The sequence below is a fragment of the Pterocles gutturalis genome, unplaced genomic scaffold (genome assembly GCF_000699245.1).
Source record: "Pterocles gutturalis isolate BGI_N339 unplaced genomic scaffold, ASM69924v1 scaffold15955, whole genome shotgun sequence".
Lineage (NCBI taxonomy): Eukaryota > Metazoa > Chordata > Aves > Pterocliformes > Pteroclidae > Pterocles > Pterocles gutturalis.
This window is the reverse complement of record NW_010143742.1, coordinates 2,727-25,907: the sequence shown is the minus strand read 5'-3', so window position 1 is coordinate 25,907 and position 23,181 is coordinate 2,727. Positions and strand designations below refer to the sequence as shown.

Genomic DNA, 23,181 nt, shown 5'->3' with positions numbered 1-23,181 from the left:
GGGGTCAGGCTGCCACTTCCCCAGCCGCTGGCATAGAGCCCCAGGGCCTGGTGCTCAGTTGGATGTTGGCAAGTTGGTGTGCAGCAGGGAGAGGTGTTGGCCCTGCCTGGCTGGACATGGCATGCCACGTCACTGATGCAGGACTAAAGGCAGTAAGGACCTCGCTGGGTGTCCCTACAGGTTTGCTGGCTGTGGCTCCCAGCCCTGGTGCTGCTGGGAGGGAGGGTGCAAGCTGCAAACTGGGCAGCAAAGCCTGGTGTGGAGTGGGGCAACCAGGAGGGTTTGCTTTGCCTCATGGGCTGGTGTGGGGATTTGAGTGTGCTGACAAGACAGGGAGGGGCTGTAGATTAAAGCTGGCCTGGGTTTTGCTGGGCCAGCACTGATTTGGGAGAATCTCGAGGGAAGTCCACTGCACTTGGGGCCAAACCAGTGTGTCTGTGAGCCGTGCAGAGACATTGCCCAGTGTGCCCAGGGGGTTTAACAGGATTACACTGTGCTTTCTCAGACTGGGAGGTGGCAGCTCACTTTGCAGTGTCCCTGCTGCACAGCAGGGTGGGTTTGGAGGTCTTGTGCACCCTCCACTTGTGCCAGTGCCTCCTGGAGACAAAGAACAGCGGTTTCCCCGTGGCCGAAAGCCCCTGCTTGGCTTTCCAGTGTCAGCCAGTATGAACTGGCCTGTAGGTGGGAGCTAGGCAGGGGAATGGGGAGTTTCTGGCTGGCTTGGGAGCACATTGCCTTCAGTGCCTGGATATGGACATGGTTCTGCACTGTCGATTGCCCATTGATGTAGATGAGGAAAGGCTGAACTTGCAAACTAAGCAAGAGCAGAGCCTGGCCCTAGTTCTCAGGGGTAAGTACCAAACTGCTCCGTTCACTTGGTGAAGCTGTCCTGGGCTTTATGCTGCAAAACAAGCCAGCTGTGGGCCAAGTTCTGCTTGGACACACAAGTAGTGTTTGGACTTGTTGCTGCAGAAGATGACCAGTGGTGGACTCTTTTGTCTTTTGCTACCTGTAGCTTTTCCTAGTTTTCTTACCTCCTGTGTTTCCCAGGCTGGAAAACTGCAGATCAAGCCCAAATCCACATCTTTGAGGGTGAAGCTCTTTTCTGGCTCTTACTGTCCTCTCCCTGTGCCCCACCTGTGCCCCAGGCACCCTAACACGGTGGAGTAGCTCAGCCCCACAGCAGGGAGCCAGCACTCCCAGGCCCCGTTCAGGTGGAGCCCCTAAATCCTGGTTTTTGTTTTGCCCCAACAGGCCATCGGTCAGTCCCTGAACAGCATGACTGAGGACATTTATACCAATGGCTCAGCGACTCTGGGCAGCCCCTCCCACAGCAACAGCCGTGAGGTGCGGAAAATACGCCTTGTCCAGTTCGAGAAAGTCACAGAGGAGCCCATGGTAAGAGCTGGCAGGATCCCAAAGCCTGGTGGCACCCAGGGGGGCAGAGGGGCAGGTAGACCCATGCCAACGGGCTGGCCTTGGGGGAAGCAGGAGATTGCTGGAGACCTCAGCCATGGGAAGAGGGTGCTAGATGCTGCCTTCTGCCTGGGGACCTGCAGTGAGCCCCGTCAAAGGGTGATGATGCTTGTGCCAAGAGGAGCTCCAGCAGGCTGGGCTGGCCAAGGAGGAGGATTCTCCCCCAGCCACTGTTCAGCCCACCATGGACATGGGCCTGGAGAGGACTTCGCTGAAAGCATGGGAGCTCTCCCCTCTAGATAGCAGTCATGGATTTTCCTGTCTTCCAGGGAATCACGCTGAAGCTCAATGACAAGCAGAGCTGCATGGTGGCCAGGATCTTCCACGGGGGCATGATTCACAGACAAGGTAATGAGGCCCTTGTAGAGGCAGTATAGGGGGTACAAGTCTGCAGCTGGTTTCTTTCTGTGCAGAGATAAGGCAGCCCCCAAGCACTGCTGTCCTTCCTTTCTGATGTGGACATGTGTGACCATTCCCCCACTAGAAATATGTCAGGAACTCAAGACTCTGGTCTCTCTACATGGTTGTCATGTTAATACACTGGAGGCTTTAGGGAGAAATGAAAGGCTGGGAGAAGGGCTCTCCCAAAAAGGAACTGGAGACCGTCTGTCTCCGTCTCATCATGGGGTGTCACTGTAACAAGAGATGGATCATATCCCAGAGACTCTGTGGGAAGCCCTTCCAATTCCTAAAGTGCACAGGTGGGACAGGCTTGCTGTGGATTTGCTCTGCAGACCAAAATAAGGTGCCAAAAGAAATAAACAGGTGCTATTTTCTGGTTTGGGGTCTTGCCAAAGGGGCATGGAAATGAGATGTTCTGTGCTTAGAAGAAGAGGCCCCTTTTCCAGCCTTGGATCTAAGTGGGAAGTCTGAGTTTACCCCTGCCAAAATAACCCAGGAGCCATTCCAATAATACTACTGGAGCCTCATTTCTAGCAGGATATCTGAGGCTGTAATCTGGTTGGGTATATAAACTGAAAACACACAAAGTCAAGAATGCCTGTGTTAAGGGCCCTGTGAGGAGGCTGTCGTTTGGCTTCAGGTGACGTACTTGGGCTTGAGTTTGAATAACTCTAAAACAGGTGCTTTGACCAGTCTAAAGCGCTGAAGGACACACAGTGGTAAGCAACCTGATGGCCTTCAGGCTGCTTGAAGTGAGTGTATTGGGTGGCAAGGGAAGAATTGATTCCCCTTGTGCTTTAATCCCATGTGCTTAAGTGACATGGGTGGCTCCACAAGCATTGTCCAGGCAAACGCTGCAGTGTCCTGGCCACAGGTTGCACAGGGGGTTGGGAGGCTGGTGGAGCAGTGTAGTTTGTGTTTGGTGAGCAGCTCTTGTCCAGTCCTGCATTTTCATGTTTCTCCCATTACTGGCAGGCTCCCTTCATGTGGGTGATGAAATCATAGAAATCAATGGACAGAGTGTGAGCAACTACTCAGTTGACCAGCTGCAGAAGATGCTGGTAGGTATTTGTGTTTGGCAGCACTGTTCCCCAGGAAGGACCACTTTGGCCTGCAGATGTGCACGCTGGCTGAGCATTCACCCCCTCCTAGGTACTGCCTGCAGCAGTGTGATGCAGCAGGAGCCAGGGCCACTCTGCCAGGTTCTGTAATACGGCCAAGCGCTGGGTCTCTACGCAGCCTTGGTGGTCTGTGCTTGCTGTTTGTTTCTGCCTCCCTGAGAGCAGCAGCCAAGGCTGTTGGCTGGGTCCCTGACATCTGCTGATGTGTGTAGGGCTTGGAAACCACCTCTGCTTGCCAGGGCTGGTGTGCAGCTCCAGCACATGGGCTGGCTGCTCTTGCAGACCCGAGTCACTCCTACAGGTCACGTTGGTGCCATTTTCCTGCTGTTGAGGTCATGGCGATCCTGCCAGGCCCTTGGTAGAGACAGCTTTGGACAGGGTCTCAGACCTGCCTTGGGTTCACACACTGAGGCCATCCTGATCCATGCCCAACATGTGAGACCTGGCTGGAGGGAGGTGGTGGTGAGGACACCCACCAGCAGCCTAAGCAGGAGGCCTGGCTCTGCTGCAGTGTCATGGTCCTCCCCTGCCTGGTGGCAGGACCTTCCTGCTCCAGACGGTGGTGCCAAGGAGGAGCTTGTCTTTGCCTCCCAAGAAGGGCAGTTGGCCCAAGAGGCCCCTCCAAGCCTCCAAATGTTGTCCCCACAGGACCATGTAGTTCCCATGAAGCACATGGGACAACAGTGCATCTGGCCTGTGGCAGGCAAGGGAGCGCTGTGCCACTAATGTCACCAGGAGGGCAGAAGTGAGAGGCCGGCATGGAGAGGACAGATGGAGGGGATGTGGCAGAAGCAGCCTCTCCTCCCGGGGGCAGCCAGGCTGGAGACAATATAGATCTTTGTGTTTGTTCTGGTGATGCTTAGCAGTGCCTACAGCCAGCCCCTTGTGGGGTGCTGGTGTCCCCCCATGGGGATGGGACAAGTACGGCAAAGCTATGTTGCCGTGGGTCTTAGCCCAGCCCCAGCAAAGCTGTTTCTGGCCAGGCTGTGGTGTCCCCCAGTATAACAGCATGGCTGGGAGCACCCAGGAGCCTTGCTTGTCCAGGTCCTTGCACTCAGCAGCTCCCTGCACAGTTTTTGCTGCTGTCAGGCTGCCTCCAGGCACCATCTCCTCCAACTCTTCTTTCTCCTCTTCCTTTGTTCACTAGAAAGAAACCAAGGGGATGGTCTCAATAAAAGTAATTCCCAACCAACAAAGCCGCCTCCCTGCTCTGCAGGTAAGTGCAGCCTCCAGACCCGCAGAGTGTGCTGAGACATGGTTGTGGGGCTGGGTGGGACCAGAGCAAACCGCAAGGGACCAGTGCTGGGGAGAGAGAGCTGTGCTCAGCCAGGGGAAGGACAAGGCGATGGCTGCCTGGTCACCTTGCTTGAGCTGCTGGAGGATGAAGGGATCTGTCTTGTGCTTACATCGCTGCAAATGAGCAGATTTTGGCCCTGTGTAAATGTATTTACCCAGTGTGTACGTAGGAATGCGGACCTGGGATGCCTGAGCCACAGTGGTATGTCTGTGCAGTGTTTGATGATGGGAAAGCAGCAGTGTGTGCACACCAGGAAGTGCAAGAGAGTTTCCTGCCACCTGCAGAGCAGCCATCCCCATCACAGGGCCACAGCAGCACCTCCAGGTGCAGCACCAGGCTGTCGCTGCTCCCTGCCATCACTGGTGCCCAGGGCATCAGCTGCAAGGAGGGTGATGTAGGTCCGGATGCTGCCAGCACGCTTGTGAACAGCAAGGGGGAGGAAGGAAGCAGTGGGGGAGAGGAAGGCAGCTCCTTGCACCACCACTGCCAAGGTGGGGGTGACATGCTGTGGCAGGGGGTGACTGACACCTTCCTCACTTTGCCTTTGAAGTCCGGCTATGGCCGAAATACTCAAGGTAGTGGGGAAGGCTAGCTCCTGTACCAAGACTTCTGTGCATGGTGGCTGGGATGCTGTCCTGTCTCCAGGTGCAGGAGACGACCCTAGCGCAGCCCTGCCTTCGTGGACAAGCAGGAATTCGGGAGAGGAGCTGAGAGGCATAGGATGGGGGCTGGATGGTGCTGGGATGGGCTGGGGGAGCCCATGTCACCCTCCTTCCTTCCTTACCCAGAGAAGGTGAAGTCTGAACATGGTGGCAAGTGAACTGTCCCCATTCTAGCTCAATGAGCCTTGAATGTGTTTGTTTATGAAACACTGGCCCAGGTCTGCCCGTCCCTGCTGTCCATCTGCCCTCCCTGGCCTGACCCAGCCAGCTCCAATCAGCCAGGCCTGCTCAGTGCCAGGGGAGAAGTTGCCTCTCAGAAAAAGAACAGTTGCTGGCTGAGCTGAGGCTGGCTCTGGGCTCAGGGAAGGTCATGGGCACAAACCCCTTCCAACCAACAGCTGTCCTCCCTTTTCCTGTGTCCAGGGCTGTGGTTCTTGTCTGTTCCCCAGAACCACAGCTCACAGGCTGCCCGTGTCTCTGCTTGTTGCAGTTTGCTGCTGAGAGTAGAGTTCTGATTTTGTTTCAACTCCTGGATCCCCATGATCACCTTCACTTCAGGGCCTGGCAGGCAGGACAGTGCAGATCCTGGCGTCGTGATGGCCCCTTGCCCTGGCTTGTCCCGCAGCCTGGCAGCCAGCCACTTGGAGGCCAGCTGAGTGTCTCTTGGGGCAGGTTGGCTTGAGAGGATCATAATGAGAAGAACCACTAAAGCACTCAGGGCTCTCAAGGTCACCTCCAGCCTGTTCCCAGTCAAAAATTGCAGCCTTTTGACTTCAGAGCTCAGGGCTTCTCCTGCTGGAGCCTGCTCAGTACCTGGGCTTCCAGCCCCAGAGAGGGGACTTGCAGCAGGCAGGCAAATAGCTTGTATTTGGAACTAGCCCTTTGCAGTCCATGCGTGATGCCTGGAGCTGTTTGATCCTAACTGGGGTAAGGGAGGGTCTTTCCACGTGTGACCTGGCTATGGCTAGCTTAGGGTACCAGGGCTGTGGGGAGCAGAGGGCTCCAGGCAGGTGCCTGGGCAGTGCTTGTTGTGTGTCCCTTACATGTACATGTTTGTGTTGATGACCAGCTTCCTGGTGCCAGAGAGTGCTTTCAAAGCAAGCATCAGTCCCCATCCTGAAAGAAGATTCCACTTTTCTTGTCTTCCGTTGTGAGAGATCTCATGTCACAGCACGATCTAGATGCTCTGCTTTTCTGGCAGTGAAAGAGAGCAGTGTTTGTGTCCTGCTGGTTCTGTGCCTCCAGCAGCACTGCTGAAGGACAGACTGTGGGAAATTGTTTTAATGTGGAACAAGGACAGCATGGTCTACCCTACACAGGGAGGATGACTTTCCAGGCCCTGCCTGTCACATCTGAGGACAGGACATAGGTATCACCCCATGTGAATTCCTTTGCCCGCTTGCTATATGCTACATTTCTGGGATAAATAACTTGATAGGGTTGTGTTCAGGGGAATTCTGCATTAATGCAAGCATGAGGCTGCATCTGATAGTGCTGCTTCCCCTGTAGAAGGATCTGGTGGTGGCACAACTGCTGGGCAGCCCCAGGCACACTGCCAGCTCAGGGCCCAGCACTCTGCTGAGTGATCACAGTAGTCTCAAACAATGGGGAGCACCCATGACTTGTGGGAGAGCCTGCAGGACTTCGCCTCGTGACTGGAGCTCCCAGCAGCCTCAGGCCCATAGGACAAAAAAACACCAGGAGGGGAATAAGGCCAATGTGAAGTCTGTGTTTGCCACAACCTTACTTTGTTCCCTAAACCTTGCCTTTTACTCCCCATCCTCCATACCTTACCTTGACTTTGCCTCTGCCCTGGTCCTGATCTCTGGTGTGCTGGCCAGAGACAGCTGCACAGCGCTGCAGCAGTGTTTCAGATAAGAAACTGTTCATCCAAGGCACCAAGAGCAAGCAGCAGTGCAGAAGACACTGGGTGCAGCTGCCTGGTCTGCGCTCCTGCTGGGGATAGGTGACTGTCATCCATCCTGTTGCTCTCGGATAGTCTGTTCTTCCCGAACAACCTTCCTGGAAAACAAGGTCTGCGTGCGAAAGCCACGTGTCATTTCTCTCCTGACCTTGCAAAGATGCTCGGGGCAGCAAGAGCCCAAGGGTGCCCAGCTGCCTGTTGGCTTCAGGATGGCTTGAGGCCAGGAGGAGGCAGGGGGATGGGCTGCCCCAGTGGGAGCAGGCGCTGTCGACTCCCTCCCCAAGAGCTGAGTGAGCAGAAGGGACAGGGAAAGGCCACTTTCTCACGCCTTCCTGGTCCCCAGGGATTCCCCAGCCCAAGGAAGGTGGCACAGTGGCCTGGGCAGGAGCAGCAGCTCGTTTCCAGTTGTGGCTGTGATGAATGCAAAGTTGCAAGAGTAGCTGATGCTGAAGAGGTCAGGACAGACCCAGGCAGGGATGTACACAACACCACAGCCTTGGCTCCCCAAAGGCCACGCAGGGGAAAGCCCAATGCTGGGGAGAGGCCAGGGCACAGCACCTGGGGATTGAGATGGCACCTTTCCTGGGGTCCCCAGAACATGGGAATGCAGGGTGCGCTGTCGCAATGGCTGCTCTCTGATCACCCTGTTACAGTCCTCAGTTGCTGTGCACCGTGTTGGTCTGGGTGGTGGGACATCTCTGGTGGTCTTGGCTCACCAGCACTGTGCAGCACCTGTGGGACTGCAGGGGGGCTACACATCAGGGTTCAGGCATGAGCTGTGGGGCATGCAGGCCTGCCTAGAGGCAGCAGCCCTTTCACTGGCTCCCAGTAGGGCCAAGATGCCATCCTCTTCCCTCCCTCACCCACCAGCACATCTCACTGCAGCTCCATGCTCCAGACCTTCCCTCAAGGATTTATGCATCTCCCCACCCAGCCTCATGGGGCCTGAAAGGCAGCAGGGGCTGGGGCCCCTCCTGGAGCAGGGACCTTGTGCCTGGATCTGTGACTGCCAGGGGATGCAATGTGGGGCCGGGAGCCAGACACGACTGAGTTCAGCCACCCTGCATGGCCATGCTGACTCCAGCCCACTCTCTCTTTTGTAGATGTTCATGAGGGCACAGTTTGACTATGACCCCAAAAAAGACAACCTGATCCCCTGCAAGGAAGCGGGGCTGAAGTTTCAGACTGGTGACGTGATTCAAATCATAAACAAGGATGACAGCAACTGGTGGCAGGGCCGGGTGGAGGGCTCCTGCACTGAGTCGGCGGGACTTATCCCTTCTCCAGAGCTGCAGGAGTGGTAGGTCTCTGGATTTGGCTAGAAGGGCTGGATCTGGGAGTCGAGGCGGGAACAGTGACCATGTGTGACCACGTTGGGTAACACCAGCATCACTGCTGTGAAAAGGAGGCAAATGTCCCTTTCACCTGCTGCAGAGTGAGCCTTTACCTGTCCCAGCAGCCACCCTGCTCCTCTTGCCCTTGCATGTCTGAGGGACAGTCCCGCTGCTCCCCCAGGGCTTTGGGTGACAGCTGGACCATGGTGGTGTCCTCCTTTTTTGGCAGGCGTGTGGCGAGCATCACCCAGTCCAGTCAGAGTGAATCCCCGAGCTGTAGCCCCTTTGGGAAGAAGAAAAAGTGCAAAGATAAATACCTGGCCAAGCACAGCTCAAGTAAGTGCAAGCAGGGCAGTGAGCTCCATCCCCAGCCCTGGCCATCACTCCTGCCTCTGGGCAGGGGTGGGTCCATCCTCCACAGGAGTCAGATGAAATGGCTGAGTTGTGGTGGCAGTTGGACCTCTGGAGGATGCCCCACAGCTGTCAGGTTTTTTGAGTACCTTCTCCAGTCCTCATACCCCTCAGGTGGCCACAGCTGTGTCCCCATGCAGCTCTGTAGTGCAGGAGGCCAGGGCAGGCTCATGTGGGAGCCAGGCACTGAGCTCCCGTGCTCTCCTGCCGTGACAGTCCCAGGCAGTCCTGCCCCGAGTTCCTTTGGACGTTGGGCTCCCAGGCCCTCAAACCCCACAGGCTGCTGAATGCAGGACAGGCAGTGGCCTTGCTGCTGCTCAGCAGTTAGGGAGCAGCCCGAACTGCTCCCCACAGCTGCTAAGCTGTGTCCCTGGTGGGGCAGGGAGTCTGCCCCTCAGCCACCCATGCAAGTACCCTGTGCTGACTATGCCCTGGGCTGGTAAAGACAGGTGCCTGAGGATGTTCTGGCTCCTAGCCTAGCCTGCAGCTCCAACCAGCAACAAACAAGGCCATAAATCAGCGAGATAAATAAAGCTCCTTCAGCGGCAAGCTCCCTGAAGCGTCCTGCTGCCTCCCCACTGAGTTCCCAGGTCCTACTGACCTGAGCTGAAATAGTGAGAGCAGCCCTGGCTTCTCCTTCCACAGCTGGTGGTCCAGCTCCCTAACACCCCCTCTGTACCTCACATGCTGCTTGAGGGTGCTGCCCTCTTCCACAAGCTGCCAAACAGGGATGAGCTCCCAGCCCAGTCCTGATCGCCCCCTGCCTTTTGCCCAAGGACCTGGCTTTGGTCCGATGCACGTGCAGTCCTGGTGCTGTGGCCAAGCCAGCTCTGACCATTCACTGTCTCGTTTCTCCTCTGCCCCAGTTTTTGACCAGCTGGATGTGGTTTCATATGAGGAGGTGGTGAGGCTGCCTGCCTTCAAGAGGAAGACTCTGGTGCTCATTGGTAAGCCCTGCCCCAGGCATCCTCTGCAGCACAGGATGCATGGGGTAGGTCCTGGGGGGAAGCCCTGCCCTTCAAAATCTAGTAAGCTCTGGGGAGCATTTCTTCTGCCTGCAGTGGTCCCAAGCAGGCTGACTCCATGCAGCATTGTACATGGTTTGGCACCTGCACGGCAATGTTGAGGTAGAGTTAATTAAGGAGTTTCTAGCTCCTAAGTATCTTTATAGATTGTTAAAAGCAGCTCTGGTCTGTGCAGCTACACCAAAGCAAGCACTCCCCCACTGTGGGAGCTGAGCACTTGTTGGCGGACCCCACAAGCACGGGCAGCCCATGCACCCCAGCCGTGCTGGCCACTCAGCAGGTACCAGTCCTATCTCCAGCTGGGGCTAGAGGTGAGTGTGCCCAGGGCAGGGAGAGCCCTCTTCCGGGGCTGGAAAACACCACAGACCAGCTCAGAAAGCAGATCCTGAGCAAGTCCCCAGGAGGCTCTGCACCTTTCCTCAGACCCAGAGTTGTGGAGGGGTCCCAGCATCTCCTGCCAGGCTTCTCTGAGCCCAGCTCCAGCATCCATCCCTCCTCTGCAGGGGCCAGCGGTGTAGGCCGTAGCCACATCAAGAATGCTCTGCTCAGCAACAACCCGGAGAAGTTCATGTACCCGCCACCATGTAAGTACCCAACCGGGGTGGAGGACAGAGCACAGGGTGCATTTCCTCTCACCTCATGCCAGGACTTTCTGACAGCAGATGGGATGTGGGGAGATGTTCCTCCAGTGCCACCAAGCCCCCAGCGTCAGAGGCCACCACACAGGGTACTGTAGGGCCTCTCTGCCTGCTGTCCCACAGGCTGAACCTACCCACAGATGGCTGCATGGTTGCTGTCACCTGCACTGCAGAGACACCTCACTCTTCACATCCCAGGGGCTCTCCTGGGGCTGCCTAAGTTCCCTACTTGTTCCAAGCAGGAAGGAGTTGAAAGGGGATTAGTACAGCCCAGCTTCGAGGCGTACAGGTCCTCTATGCCCTAGCCCCATGCTCAGAAAGGGAAGGCAAGACACCCAGGTCACCCAAAGCAGAGGCTGCCAGCTCCTCTCTGTTCCTCAGTCCTGGGAGCCAGCACTCACCATCTCCCTCCCTCCCCAGACACCACGCGCCCCCAGAAGAAAAATGAGGTGGACGGGAAGGATTACTACTTTGTCTCCACGGAGGAGATGACCCGGGACATCTCAGCCAACGAGTTCCTGGAGTTTGGAAGCTACCAGGGTAACATGTTTGGCACGAAATTTGAAACAGTGCACAAGATCCACCAGCAGGACAAAGTTGCTATTTTGGACATTGAGCCCCAGGTAAGAAGCAGGGGAAGGGGTGGGCAGGATGGGGGCTGCCACAGGTTGAAGTACCTGTGTGCTGGCTGTGACCATCCCTACCTTCCCCTGTGCGCTGCCTACCCACCCTTCCTGAAGGAAAGAGCCAGAGGGTGCTGGGGTGGCATGTCCATTCACAAGACATGGATGCAGTGAGCGTATTCCCTGTTGCAGCATGCACCCAGCTGTGACAGCAAGGCCAGGGCCAGGCTGCCATGGGAGTGGAGGGGGCAGGGCCAGCACAAGCCTTGCACAGGGATCCTTTCCCCTCTGACACCAAGCATGTGGGTGCTGCTTTGCAAAGTGGCAATTGTGTCCAGTAGCCAGCCCAGAGCAGGAAGTGCAGGGGCACCCATGCTGGGACCCCTGCTCCAGCTTTACCTAACTACCCCCAGGCTCAGGAGTCCACCCGGAAAGCCCATGGCCCCAGACTAGGGGTGGCCACCATTGCACCCTGGCTGGGGAGCACCGTGGGGTAGCAGGGGACAGCAGCCAGCCAGCTGCGCTTGCTCCCACCCTGAGGACTGGCCACCCTCTGGTAACTACATGCCTCTCTCCACAGACCCTGAAGATTGTCCGCACAGCTGAGCTCTCCCCATTCATAGTCTTCATTGCCCCAACAGACAAGGCAGAGCAGGTGAGTGGCACGGTGCCAAGGCCAGTCCCCTTCTGGCCAGACTTGCCTGCCCACAGCAAGGGAGCAAGCAGACCACTGCAGCATCCCCAGGCTCTCCCCTGCTCCACATTGGCTTCTTCCCGTTTGCATTGATTTTTGTGGCCCAGGAGAGCAGCCCAGACCTGAGAAACAGGAATTAGCAATTCCTGCATCCCTAGGCTCTCTCCCAGATTGACACCCCCCAACAACCATCATCCCTGCAGCATAACCAGCCACTAACACGTAGTGGAGTGCAGAGCTCAGCACCCAGGGCTGTCTCCAGCTGCAGTAGTGCTGCCAAGCAGGAAAATTATCCTGCCATCAGCTATACAAATAGCACACGCAAACAGCAGCTCCTGTAATTCTTTGCCTCATTAAGATGCTCATCCTTCCAAAATTAGGATGAAAGCAGCACTGATGCCAGTTAACTCATGCAGTGCCAAGCACCACAAGGCTGGGAGCCATATGGTGCTATTTCTCAGGAAGACCCCAACACAGGGAGCAGTGCTGCCTAGCCTTCCCTCCTGCAGCCTGGACCAGCTCCCCTGAGGGCTGTCCTCTGCAGGGAGACAGGAAATGATGGGAAAACAGGGAAACAACGCTGAGCTGTGCTCCTCCTGGACTCATGGCCAGCCAAGTCCACCTCTCCCAACCAATTTGTGGTTTGTAGAGCTTAAGATACAGATAGTTTGCAAGGAGGGTATTTATACAGCCTTCAGAGCAAGCATTGCACAGGCATTTAGAGACACATTAACCTGCAGCAGATTGTAAAGCCAGTTGCAGCAGGCTGGGGGAGAAAGAGTGGGGCAACCATCAGGACAGAAAGGACAGTTAGGCAGCTTCCATGCCCCACCACCCACTGCTGCCTCCAGGCAGAGCAGTGAACTCCTGCTGCAGCAGGCAGGGCCAGCCATGCTGACACAGGCACTATATATAGCTAGCTGCTGCAGCTCAGGTAGCTGCTTACTAGAAGGGATGCAGCAGAGCCAAAATGTGACCCAGCAGAATGCACAGGACCCAGGCAAACTGCTTATTGCTCTCCCCTCTCCATCCTCAAGAGCTGCCAGGCAACATACAGCAGAGCTGCAGCAACCAGAGCACCCCAAGCTCATCCCTCCCTAAACAGAGAAGCAGGGAGTTGCCTGCATTTCAAATTCCATTAGGGAGATATGTGGAAATTAATCTGGACTTTGCTGTTGAGGGACAGCTGCCCACAGGGACACACTCCTGGGATTCCCTCTGATAGCTGGGGAACTGTGCAGACTAGCCACAGTGGCAGGAGGGGGCAGGCAGCTTTGCTTTTACTATGAAGAAATTTATCTCAGCCAAAACCAGTGTAGTTTTACCAGTACAAGAGCTGGTACAGCTCTTGTCAGCCAGCGCTGTTCTGGTCAAAAGCCAGCAGGGAGGGACCACCCTGCAGGGATCCTACCTTGAAACCAGCCTTAGGCTTTGAGCTGGCTACACTTCATAGCATAATGAGGAGCCTGCTGCTTGGTGAACCCTCTCCCAGGGAGCTGCCCCAAAGAATTTTAAAGTATGAGACCAAGCAGGTCTGGCCCCACTAGCAGGTAACATGATGCTCCCAGCATTGCATAAAGTCTAGCAAAACCCCCAGGCATACACTCCCAGAGATCAGACAACAGCTCCTAGCTGTCAGACAAGCTCCAAGGATGCTCTGTGCTCTGATACCCAGCAACCACTTGAGTTGTTTTGATGGTGGGAGTTTGCCTGTTGGATGGACTGTGAAATTCCTCTCGTCCCTAGCCTCCTGAGTACTCTCTCCTGTTTCTTGCAGTCAGAGGCTTTGCAGCAGCTCCAGAAAGACTCAGAGAGCATCCGGAGCCGATATGCACACTACTTCGACCTCTCGCTGGTCAACAATGGGGTGGAAGAAAGCCTCCAGCTGCTGCAGGAAGCCTTTGAGCAGGCCTGCAGCTCTCCACAGTGGGTGCCTGTCTCCTGGGTCTACTGAGAGGGCATCTGACCCCAGCCACCTCCCATCAACCATCCTGCAGCCATGAGGAGAAACCTCCTCAGCTTCCCCTGATCAACACACAGCCGAGCACAATTGCCTTCCTCTGCTGCTCCATGGACATGGTCTTATTGGTTGACATGCACACAGGGTCTCCAGATCTTTCCTGAGGGAACAGCCACCTCCCGCAGCACTGCAATGCTAAATAAATTAGCAGCTACAGCAGAGCCTAGGGCAGCCCATTACCTCAAAGCACAGCTCCCCACCTTACCAGGCAAGGGAAAAGCACAGTCCTGCGGTTAACGCAGAGCTGATCTCTGAATCAGTCCCAAGAGAAGTGGCAGAGCAGGGCCTTCCAGGCAGATGTCCCCTGCCATCACAGGAACACACACTGTGCCACAAACACCCCAAAAGCCCGGCTGGTGTCCACAAGGCTCCAAGGAAGCCCACAGCTTAGGAGGCTTCACATAGGCCACACCAGAGCTCCTACATCCAAGGGTTTCCCCTCACAAATGGGCAGGAGCAGAAAAAGGTAAGCATGGATTTGACAAAGGTGGCGTGGAGCATGCCACCCCCCAGGCAGGTCTCACCCTGTGTTCTGAGGTTGGAGTTTTCCAATTCACCCTGTGCAACTCTAGTTATAAAAACTCACTGTATGTAAATTCTCACCATGCAGCTTGGACTGTTACTGCCTAGCTGGAGAAACTTTGCAGCAGCTGAGGAAGTCGCACAGACCAAACCCCAGAGGGACAGTTAAAGGGGTAAATTAGATCCAGCCACAAGTATCTGTTGCATGCAGTAGAAACACTGTCTCTATCAAGATCATCCAGGCATGTTTTCCAGAGTCTAGGGTGTCTTGCACACTGTACACAAACATAAAACTCACACAAAGGGGTTCCTCCTTCTGCAGGAGTCAACTGATGCACTAAACCCCACCATGACCATGTTCAGGAAGTATCACCATGGCCCCTGGGCAAACTATAGCCATCATTTACCTGAAAAAAAAATCTCATTTGTGTGTTTAGCAGTCAGCTAGGGGAAAGGAGAAGGGGGTTAAGAAGTCCTGTGCAATTTTTTGAGAATACCAAAAATAAAATCTGTTGATGTGCAATAGAGACCTTTGTTCTGATCCACTGCAGGGAAACAATAAACATGTGCTGAAACATTGCCATAACTGGTGTTTTAGACCAAGCATTTCCTCACAGCTGGAAGTCTGTTCCCACCTCCCTGACCCCAACACCCTCAAGGTTAGGCAGGTCAGGACCAAAGAGTCCCTCCGGCCACTGTCAGACCTCTCCAGCAGCTCACTCCAGCACAGGCAAAGAGCTTCCAGGCACATGTCCTGGGGGGTTTTACCAAAGTGGAGGGTGGCCCCCTACGCACCTGCAGTCATGACCAGCAGCAAAGGCCCCTCTAGTGATGGTCCACATCAACGTGACCACCAGCAGCTTCTTCAAGAGAGCAGGACACAGACTAAGCAGAAGGGACAGACATTTACCTGCCCAGCTGCAGCATGCACATGCCTTAAGCTGCCTCCCCTCCTCATGAACAGACCACTGACCTCTTCTAGGAGCCAGATGAGCAAGAAAATCACCCATTCAAAAATAGACCTTTTATTTTTATGTAAAAAAGAGTAAATAAAAATGGACTTTTTTTCTGCTCAGGTTCCAACAGCCACTAGCTGCTGGCCCCACTGCACGCATGTATCTCTAGCACTAGAGGGGAGAAAAGTCAGAGGGTTAAGACAAAAACAATGCACAAAGTCAAGACAAATGTTACAGAATCTCTGCAGGGATGAAGCCTGGAAGAAAGCAGCCTGGATCCTTCCTCATTGAAAGGGGCTAAAATCCTGGCTGAGCACTACACCTGTGACAGAAAGACCTCCTGCCCCCAGCAAGCTGCCCCAAGGAAATGAGAAGTCTTTCTGAAACCACTCAAACCCCACACCCAGTGCCCCTTGCAGAGCTGTCTCTGGCCAAGCTTCTCCTCACAAGGACTCCACTCCCAACAGCCCTTTAGAAAAGCTTACTGGCCAGTTGCCTTCTGGTCACTTCTGCCTTCCAGCAGCATTCCCACTTCTAGTCTTCAGAGCATAATAGATACCAAAACTAGGGAAGGCAACTGAAAGTGCTGCAGTCCCATTCCAGCAACTGGGTAAAAAGCAAAGTGCCAGCGTGACAAAGACCTTGTAAAACACACTGACAAGGTCACTGCGGCACTGGGTCTGAGGATAAGCTGACAACTAACAAGCTGGTCCCTGCACTATCAATCAAGCCAAAAGCAGGAATTTAATTATTCTAATTTTATGATAAAAAAAGTACTGAAAAATATCTTAGTGGACTACTTGATCTCATCTAGCTGAGGATCAAGCCAAGCACATGGCCAGGTTAAAACAAACCACAGCCCTTCAAATAACCCATCTGACTACCCCCATCCAAACCCATTCAGATGGGCTGCAACAAAGCCAGTCCTCCAGACACCAACACATTCCACAACTGTCAGGTAATGGCTCCAACCTTGGAAGGAAGAGGCAGGACAAGAGGGTAGAGAAACGTTATTCCTCCCTCTCAAGGTGAAAACAGAGACACCAAGAGCCAGGAGCTACAGTTCCCTGAAGATACCACTTCTATTGGCATCACGGTGTTCAACTTCAGAGAGCAATCCAGTGCAGGGGCAGTCAGGCACCCTGCTCCTCTGGCAACCCTTAAAACAGGATGAGGAGGGGTGCCTGAGCAGGGCATATTCTGGGCAAATACACCCGCTCACTTATATACACAGCAGGAAAGGACTCGGAACTTGCTGGCCCCTCTGCCACGCAGGCAGTCCTCTTTTCTCAAGGCCTCAGATTCCTCCCTCCCTACGAATGAGGTTGCCTGCTTCAGATAGATCCAGTTGTTTACTCCGAGCTCTCTTCTACCTCCTTTTGTTTCTTCTTCTTCTTCTTCTTCTTGGTGCCGGCCTCACTGGTCTGTGAAAAGGTTTGAGAGGTCAGGAAGAAATCAAAAAGGAATCTCCCACTGCTCATTTCAGGAGGAACAGCCCCACTCCAGACACAGTACAGGCTCCCCATGGCCGCCATCCTCCCTCACCACAATCCAAACACTCAAGCATACTGACTGAATGCCAGCATCATGCCAGGCACCATCCTCCCACTAGAGCACCAAAGCACAGAGGTGGTCTGGCAGGAACATGTACACACCAACTGCCCCAGGGCACAGGTGGCTGCTCACCCCATCCCTGCCCCTCTGCAGATCCACCCCCACAACAAGCCTCACCTGCCTAATCTCCTACCATTCTTAACCAGTTCAGTTTACAAGGGCACCTATATAGACATCTTTCTCTGCCTATGGGGAGCCTGGCACTTTGGGGACATGCACAGCAGGATGCTGATGCAATTTATCCTGCAGGTACTAGGGAGAGACAGGAACCTCTCCCATGCTCGAGCCGTACCATGGCAGCATGCAGTTACATACCACTTCTATTTGTTCTCCCCCGCTCTCAGCTGCCTCTTTGGCCTTCTTCTCTTTCTTCTTCTTTTTCTTTTCCTTTTTGCTCAGCTCCTCTGGTGGTGGAGTGGCAGGGGATGGTGGGGTCACAGCCTCCTCACTTTCACTCTCCGACTCTCTCTTCCTCTGTTAGGGCAACACATTGTCAGACACACCATCCTCCAAAGGAGCTCAAGTGATGGGAAAACTTTTTGCAAGTCCATTGCTACTATTTTGCCTGATGCAATCAAACTTTGTAGTTAATGCTTTGAGTGGGAAGGTGAGCTACAGACTACCAGTGGTCCCCTCCAGCATACACTGTCTAGGATTTGCTTCTGCCAGAACTGCACCCTGTATTTCTCAGTATTTCCTGTACCCAAAATGTTCCAGAGTTTGAAACACTGCTGCACCTTTCCAAGTGCATGCACAAGCCTTTACATCACAGCACAAGCCCTGAGTTAGGGAAGTTTAGATGGAAGCCTTGCATGGACATTTCTGCAATTGTCTGTAGTCTCCAGAGTCTCTGGCACAATTACTCCATTTTGGCTCCATACAATGTATTTTGTTGGATGCTGCAGCTTGTACACAAGTCAGAGCTCCTCATTCTCATACTGTGCTACAGGACTTACACCCAAAGTACAACATCCCAAACACCCAGGGGTAAGGCCCTAAACAGGTCACCCTACAGCTAGCTCAAGGGCCATGCAACCACAACACATGCTGGTGCTCTAGTCTCCCAGAATATGAAACACCTTCCACTGTAAAACAACAAACCAGAGCAGCCTGATACCAATTGCCTAAAGGAACAGGCACATATCCACTCTTCATCAGGGCCCAAATAACCCTACAGCCAGAGAGCACTAACAATACTCACTTTTGGAGCCCTCTCTGAAACACCTTGGGGAACAGCAGCTGCCTCTTTCTTGGAAGCATCCCTGAAAGAGAAGATCCCCAGGCTGAGCAGGACAGACGTTGCCTTGTGCTACTCTGTACAAAGCCTTGTCCCCCTCACAAGGGCTCTGTAACATGTGCCAGGCACCAAGTGTGGGGAAGACCTGCAGCCAGCACCAGGGCCAGCTGGGCTGGGCAACAGCAAGGCCTCCCCCATTTAATTTAGCAGACTGACTCCCTCTAAAACCACAAGCACAGGCTAGAAAGGGATAACTATCTGCTCAGGGCCTTTTCCTCTGGCACTGCTCACTAGCAACACGTCCCCTGGGACTGCAAGAAATGCCACCGCTCCCCACGGGTCCAGACAGCTGACAGCCTTCGGCCAGGCCTGATGTGCACCAAGCACAAACAGCAGCACACAGCCCTCCCCTCCGCTCACTATGTGGGAGCCACACACCCTGTACCCACCTGTAATCCACATACTCCTTCTTCCAGGAATCAGGGGTGCTCTCGTTGGGCTTCCCGTGCTTGTCCAGCAGACCCTTCTGAATCATTATCTTCTTTTGACTGGCCTGAGAGTAACATGCAGCACGTCAGACCACAGCTCCAGGGAGGATAAATCCTCCCCAGGGCTTCAGCCACTTGGCTTGAGAGGAGGCAATCCAGGAACAAGCCAAGACACCAGCTACAGCATTACTGATTTAACACTTCTCCAAGGACCTTCTAACAAATCACAGAAAACATCCCCTGCACAGCAGCCTACAAATCTCAGACAGAAAGCATCTTCATCAGCAAACAAGGGCTAAATTGTGGGGAAGTAACAGCAGCAGAATAAGATGACTCTGCACATCACAGGAGCTCAGATCTTTGACTGGGTTTCTCCATCTTAATGACCTCCCACATTTCAGCTGAACCACTCCATCTGCCAACAGGAGGCTTTGCTAAAGACTTCAAGATGCTTGAGCTGGCCTGCATTACCTCACATTTACTGTGAGACAGGTATGCATGCATCCCCACAGCTTTCTTTATTTCACCTGAACCACAGGAATGGAGTAAGCCACAGCAACTTGACACAGAGTTTTAAGTTTGAGCTGCATCACTCACCACAGCGAAACGCCAGTCTGGCGGCAGTGAAGCTAGCACTGCTGACTTCCACAACTACCACATGCTTGAGACGAGAGGAAACCAACAACAGGTGTTCCCACTGCTCCTGTCCTTCAGGCACAATTTAGTGCCTCCCAAGACAGTCTGCATTTTGGCACTTTTTGGAGTTGCACCAGAAAAAAAAGTAGCTGTTTACCCAGCCCCCACAGAGCCATCAGTATGGGGTGATAGATGAAGGTCATCTTTGCACAGAGTGCTAATGCCAAACACTTCACATCATTTGGCTCTTTACCAGAGGATGACTGGCGCTGTACACAGCTGAGCAGCAGTGGCAGCCCCAGCTGGGCCTCAGGCAGAGCTGCCCACGCTCCGTCGGGAGGGAAGGCCTTTCTCCCACCAGCAGCGGGCAGTGCCACCAGCATGGCTCCAGGAGAGCACAGCACAACTACAGCAAGGCCCTGGAGAACACACAGGTGCAGCTCTGTCCGAGGGACCCAGCGTCTCACATGCTGACAGATGGGCTCCCACGGCCACCCTGGGACTGGCCGCACTCCCATGCCACTCACCTTGGGACCGAGACCCCATTTGCGGGGATATGTGTCTCTCTCCATGATCACTCTCTTGATCTTTGCCACGATGCCATGGTCACAGGTAGAAATGACTGCTGTGGTCATCAAGGCAATGGCTGCAGAAGCAGGCAGGGAGTTCATTAACTCGTTAACAACAGAACTGCAACAGTGATGCAAGAACCTGCTGTGTTCAGCCTGTTCTTCCTCTGTCAGCACAAAGAGGAGCAACACCCCCCACCAGTGCCATTTCACCCCAAAACCTCACTGGAGGCAAGTTCTGGAGAAAGCTGCCCTGCTCAAGGGCAGCAAGTGCATCAGTGAGGGACTAACCGCGTCATAAGCACATGCCCCTCTGTCTTACACCAGAAGACCAGTTCTGGATCAGTGAACACAGTAAGACCAACTGTTTCCCAGAGCAGCACCAACACCACCACTGCCTGGGGAAGAGCTCTGTGAGCAGCTGCTGGAGCACTTCCAGGCAGCTTAAGGAATGCCACTAAGCAGTGCTGCTCCTTTCTCAGCTCACAGAACCTTGCAGAGACAAACTAGAGGAGACTAATCCTACCAGTAAATAATGTTTTTCTTGCCAGGTCCCTGAGATGACCAGAGTGCAGGCAGTACAAAAAACAAAGTGGAATGGCTTGGCTGTGTTACATCTCCAGGACCCTTCAGTCCCACAGATCTGGACAGAGCATGAGGCCATGGAGCACTGAGCACCATGCCAGACCATCTGTACAGTGTGTCAGAACCTGCCACCTACACAGCTTCTTTGAAGACCCTGGTCAGAACAAAACACCCTTTCGACTCACTCCACAAAAGCTGATAGTTGCTCAATTCCTTTTACACTCATCTGCTCAGGAAGTGTGATGTGCCAGGTAGCAAGCAGTATGTGATCAGACATCAGCCCTCATCTCAGTGAGGACAGAGCCTCCCAAAGAGGGGCTCCAACCATGCCGGCACCACTTCACTCCTGCAGGCAGCCAGCCACACACCACAGCAGCCCGCAGTAGGACACTGGGAGACTGGAGGGTCTCTGGAGACTGCACAGCACCCAGACCCTAGGACAGGAATCAGGGTGCTGCAGGAGGGCAGCACCACTGCACTCAGAGAATGGATAAACTTTGTCATCACCTCACACACAGAGCACACCTGAGCATCACACAGCTGAAACCAGGGTGAGGAACTATTCACACCTTGCCAAGGACTGATTCAGACACTGTTTCTTAAAATCCTGCCCAACACCAGCTGCCCTGGGCCATACTAACCCACACTCTCCATTAAGAAGCGCTATTTAAACCTTCTGCACATGGGGACTCATTTGTTGTGCATTTACTGCAGTCTGTTATTTCTGCAGTTAGTTAGGCACAAGAAGAACAAAGAGTTTCACACCTAGGCAGATAGCTTCTCCTTTCGTGGTGATGACGACAATCTCCTGATTAAGCTCAATACCATCTTCATACCTCAGGACACCAGGCAGCATGATCTTTGCTCCATAGCAAATGGCATTAACCTGAAAACATAGGGAACAGGAGGGCTTATAAGCTACTGGAGAATAAAAACAAGATAAGTCCCTCTAATATTTTAGCTTCCCGTTGCCATCACTGTCCCAGCAATAATATCTCCATGCATCTTTCTTATTGTCCACTATATAAAACTTGGGGGCTTTGGAAAAAGCAAGCAAAGCAAAACACCTATCACAGCAAGCATGTGAGGCAGATGTCTTAGAACCATCAGCATCCTCCTGAAGTGAGGAGAGTGGCTTCTCTGCCACTCCATTCTTGGCTCTTGCATATCTGGCAGTGACCCATACTAGGTCCTACACAGCTCATAATCAGGATGGCACTGCACACCATGCAGATCCTGATCCCCAATTTATTATATTTGCTGTACAAGTTAGGAGGACACTTCACAGTCTCTGGCTGTCAACCAGCACTAGCTTAGGAACTCACCGCACTGTCTTTCATGACTAGCCGCTTGTGTGAAGTCAGCAGTTTCTCCAATGGCAGGATAACTCTTCGCAAGTAGCTGTCATCCTTGTTGTTGTCATACTGCCACTGTGCATCCAGTACATCGTGCATAGTCACCATGTTGTCCTGCAAAGACACAACCCCTCTAAACTATCCTACCAGCCACCAACTGGAAACACACAAAAGAAAACAGCTGAAGTCCAGCAGCAAACAGTGTGCTGAATAGGAGTGAAAAACAGATGCCCAACTCATAAGCACCAAAAAAGCAACCTAAAAGAGGCAAGAATACTTTCCATCAACAGCCTGAGGTCCGCCTGACTTGTGCTACCACTACTACTTCAACCTTCCTGATCTCAGACAGCACTTAGATCTAGTGTTTAAAGTCTGTCCACATGAAACTTTGAAATACAACCAAACTTAAACAAATACCTGGGACTTCTAGACAAAGATTAGTGAGTAGAAGTTTAAATTAACCAGCTCTTCAATCTGTGACATGGAATAAATTCTTGAAGCAGCTGTAAGCACCCAACACCTGGAATTCAGAAATGACTGCCAGTGATGAATGCTGTGCTAAGAGCACAGATGGGTGGGGAAGCACTTGTACTCTGATACTCCTCCTTTGCAAGGAAATAATGTAGTTCTGGGGTTTGGACTTGCAGCAGGATCCAGCTATGACCAGAATGAAAAGACTGTGCAAATGTTGAAGACCACACAAGACTGCATCTCCCAGGCTCATTTCTATGAAACTCGCTCCCTGCATTGTGCCCTGACGCCAGTCTCAGATTGCTAAGCAGACAGCTCACACATCCGAACTCGTGGCATTTGCATGGTTTGTAGGCTGAGAAACACAGGTGGCATAAAACAAACTTTCAGTCACCATAGTGCACTTCTCAGTCACTCACTGTTCCAAAGCTGAATTACCAGAACAGGGGCAACACCCTGAACTGAACTCAACACTTTGGTTACAGACTATCTATAGCAAGAGCTCCCACATTTTTGGGGCTATTCACAAAACTCCTCCCAGTTTTCGTGCACCTATGCCTTCTTCTACCACTGTAGAGCTAGTGCAGTTCCAAGGAACCCTTGCAATTCTGACAATACCACTCTACCTTCTCTCCCAGGATGCCTGAGCGCACTCTGCGGAGCTCCTGCATCTGGCCCCCCACACCAAGCAGCAAACCAAGGTGAACACAGAGTGTTCGGATATATGTGCCTGCTTCACAGCTCACCCAGAAGATACCTGAAATGCAGGACAGGACAAAAGAGTATTTAAATACATATCTAGAAACGAAACACATCTAGAAGCTCCCTCCAAGAGAAGCTATATGTCAAACCTTTCACAGAGCCATCAGCCTGGGGTGATAGATGAAGGTCATCTTTGCACTGAGTGCTAATGCCATCTAATTGACATCATTTGGCTCTTCAATGAAGGATGCAGCAGTACAAAAAATAGATGGGATTTGCTTCTCAGCACACCACAGCAGTGCATGAAGCAGCTACTGCTTGATGGTAAGGATTTATGTCTTAAGATATCTGCCAAGAATAGGAAGCAGCCCATTTCACAAAAAATTTTATCAGCTGACAGTTTAATAAGGAAGAAGGCA

The 23,181-nt window shown here is 53.3% G+C and overlaps 2 protein-coding genes across 2 annotated transcripts in view; one reads left to right on the top strand and one right to left on the bottom strand.

Annotated features, from left to right (window-relative positions):
* The first annotated feature begins 1,258 nt into the window (after nt 1–1,258).
* On the top strand, nt 1,259–13,738 carry MPP1 (membrane protein, palmitoylated 1, 55kDa). The gene is made up of 11 exons (XM_010084854.1): nt 1,259–1,398; nt 1,746–1,824; nt 2,854–2,939; nt 4,147–4,215; nt 7,986–8,182; nt 8,446–8,552; nt 9,494–9,574; nt 10,156–10,236; nt 10,711–10,913; nt 11,494–11,568; nt 13,385–13,738. Exons 1-11 carry the CDS (start codon nt 1,279–1,281, stop codon nt 13,559–13,561), a joined length of 1,275 nt encoding a protein of 424 aa, XP_010083156.1. The 5' UTR covers nt 1,259–1,278; the 3' UTR covers nt 13,562–13,738.
* Nucleotides 13,739–16,457: 2,719 nt separating this feature from the next.
* DKC1 (dyskeratosis congenita 1, dyskerin) overlaps nt 16,458–23,181 on the bottom strand; it is a 9,392-nt gene continuing 2,668 nt past the window's right edge. The window contains exons 6-13 of the mRNA XM_010084852.1: nt 22,687–22,817; nt 21,560–21,703; nt 21,000–21,120; nt 19,608–19,726; nt 18,406–18,509; nt 17,921–17,981; nt 17,035–17,193; nt 16,458–16,529 (exon numbers count right to left, since the gene is read on the bottom strand). Of these exons, the coding sequence (XP_010083154.1) occupies nt 16,458–16,529; nt 17,035–17,193; nt 17,921–17,981; nt 18,406–18,509; nt 19,608–19,726; nt 21,000–21,120; nt 21,560–21,703; nt 22,687–22,817 (911 nt within the window). The remainder of the gene's footprint in view (nt 16,530–17,034; nt 17,194–17,920; nt 17,982–18,405; nt 18,510–19,607; nt 19,727–20,999; nt 21,121–21,559; nt 21,704–22,686; nt 22,818–23,181) is intronic.

Bases quoted from the DNA above. Each gene is read 5' to 3' on its own strand.
- MPP1 (XM_010084854.1), top strand. From the start codon at position 1,279: ATGACTGAGGACATTTATACCAATGGCTCAGCGACTCTGGGCAGCCCC. The intron at 8,183-8,445 runs GTAGGTCTCTGG...CTTTTTTGGCAG, and splicing joins TCTCCAGAGCTGCAGGAGTG to GCGTGTGGCGAGCATCACCC. The intron at 11,569-13,384 runs GTGAGTGGCACG...TGTTTCTTGCAG, and splicing joins CAACAGACAAGGCAGAGCAG to TCAGAGGCTTTGCAGCAGCT.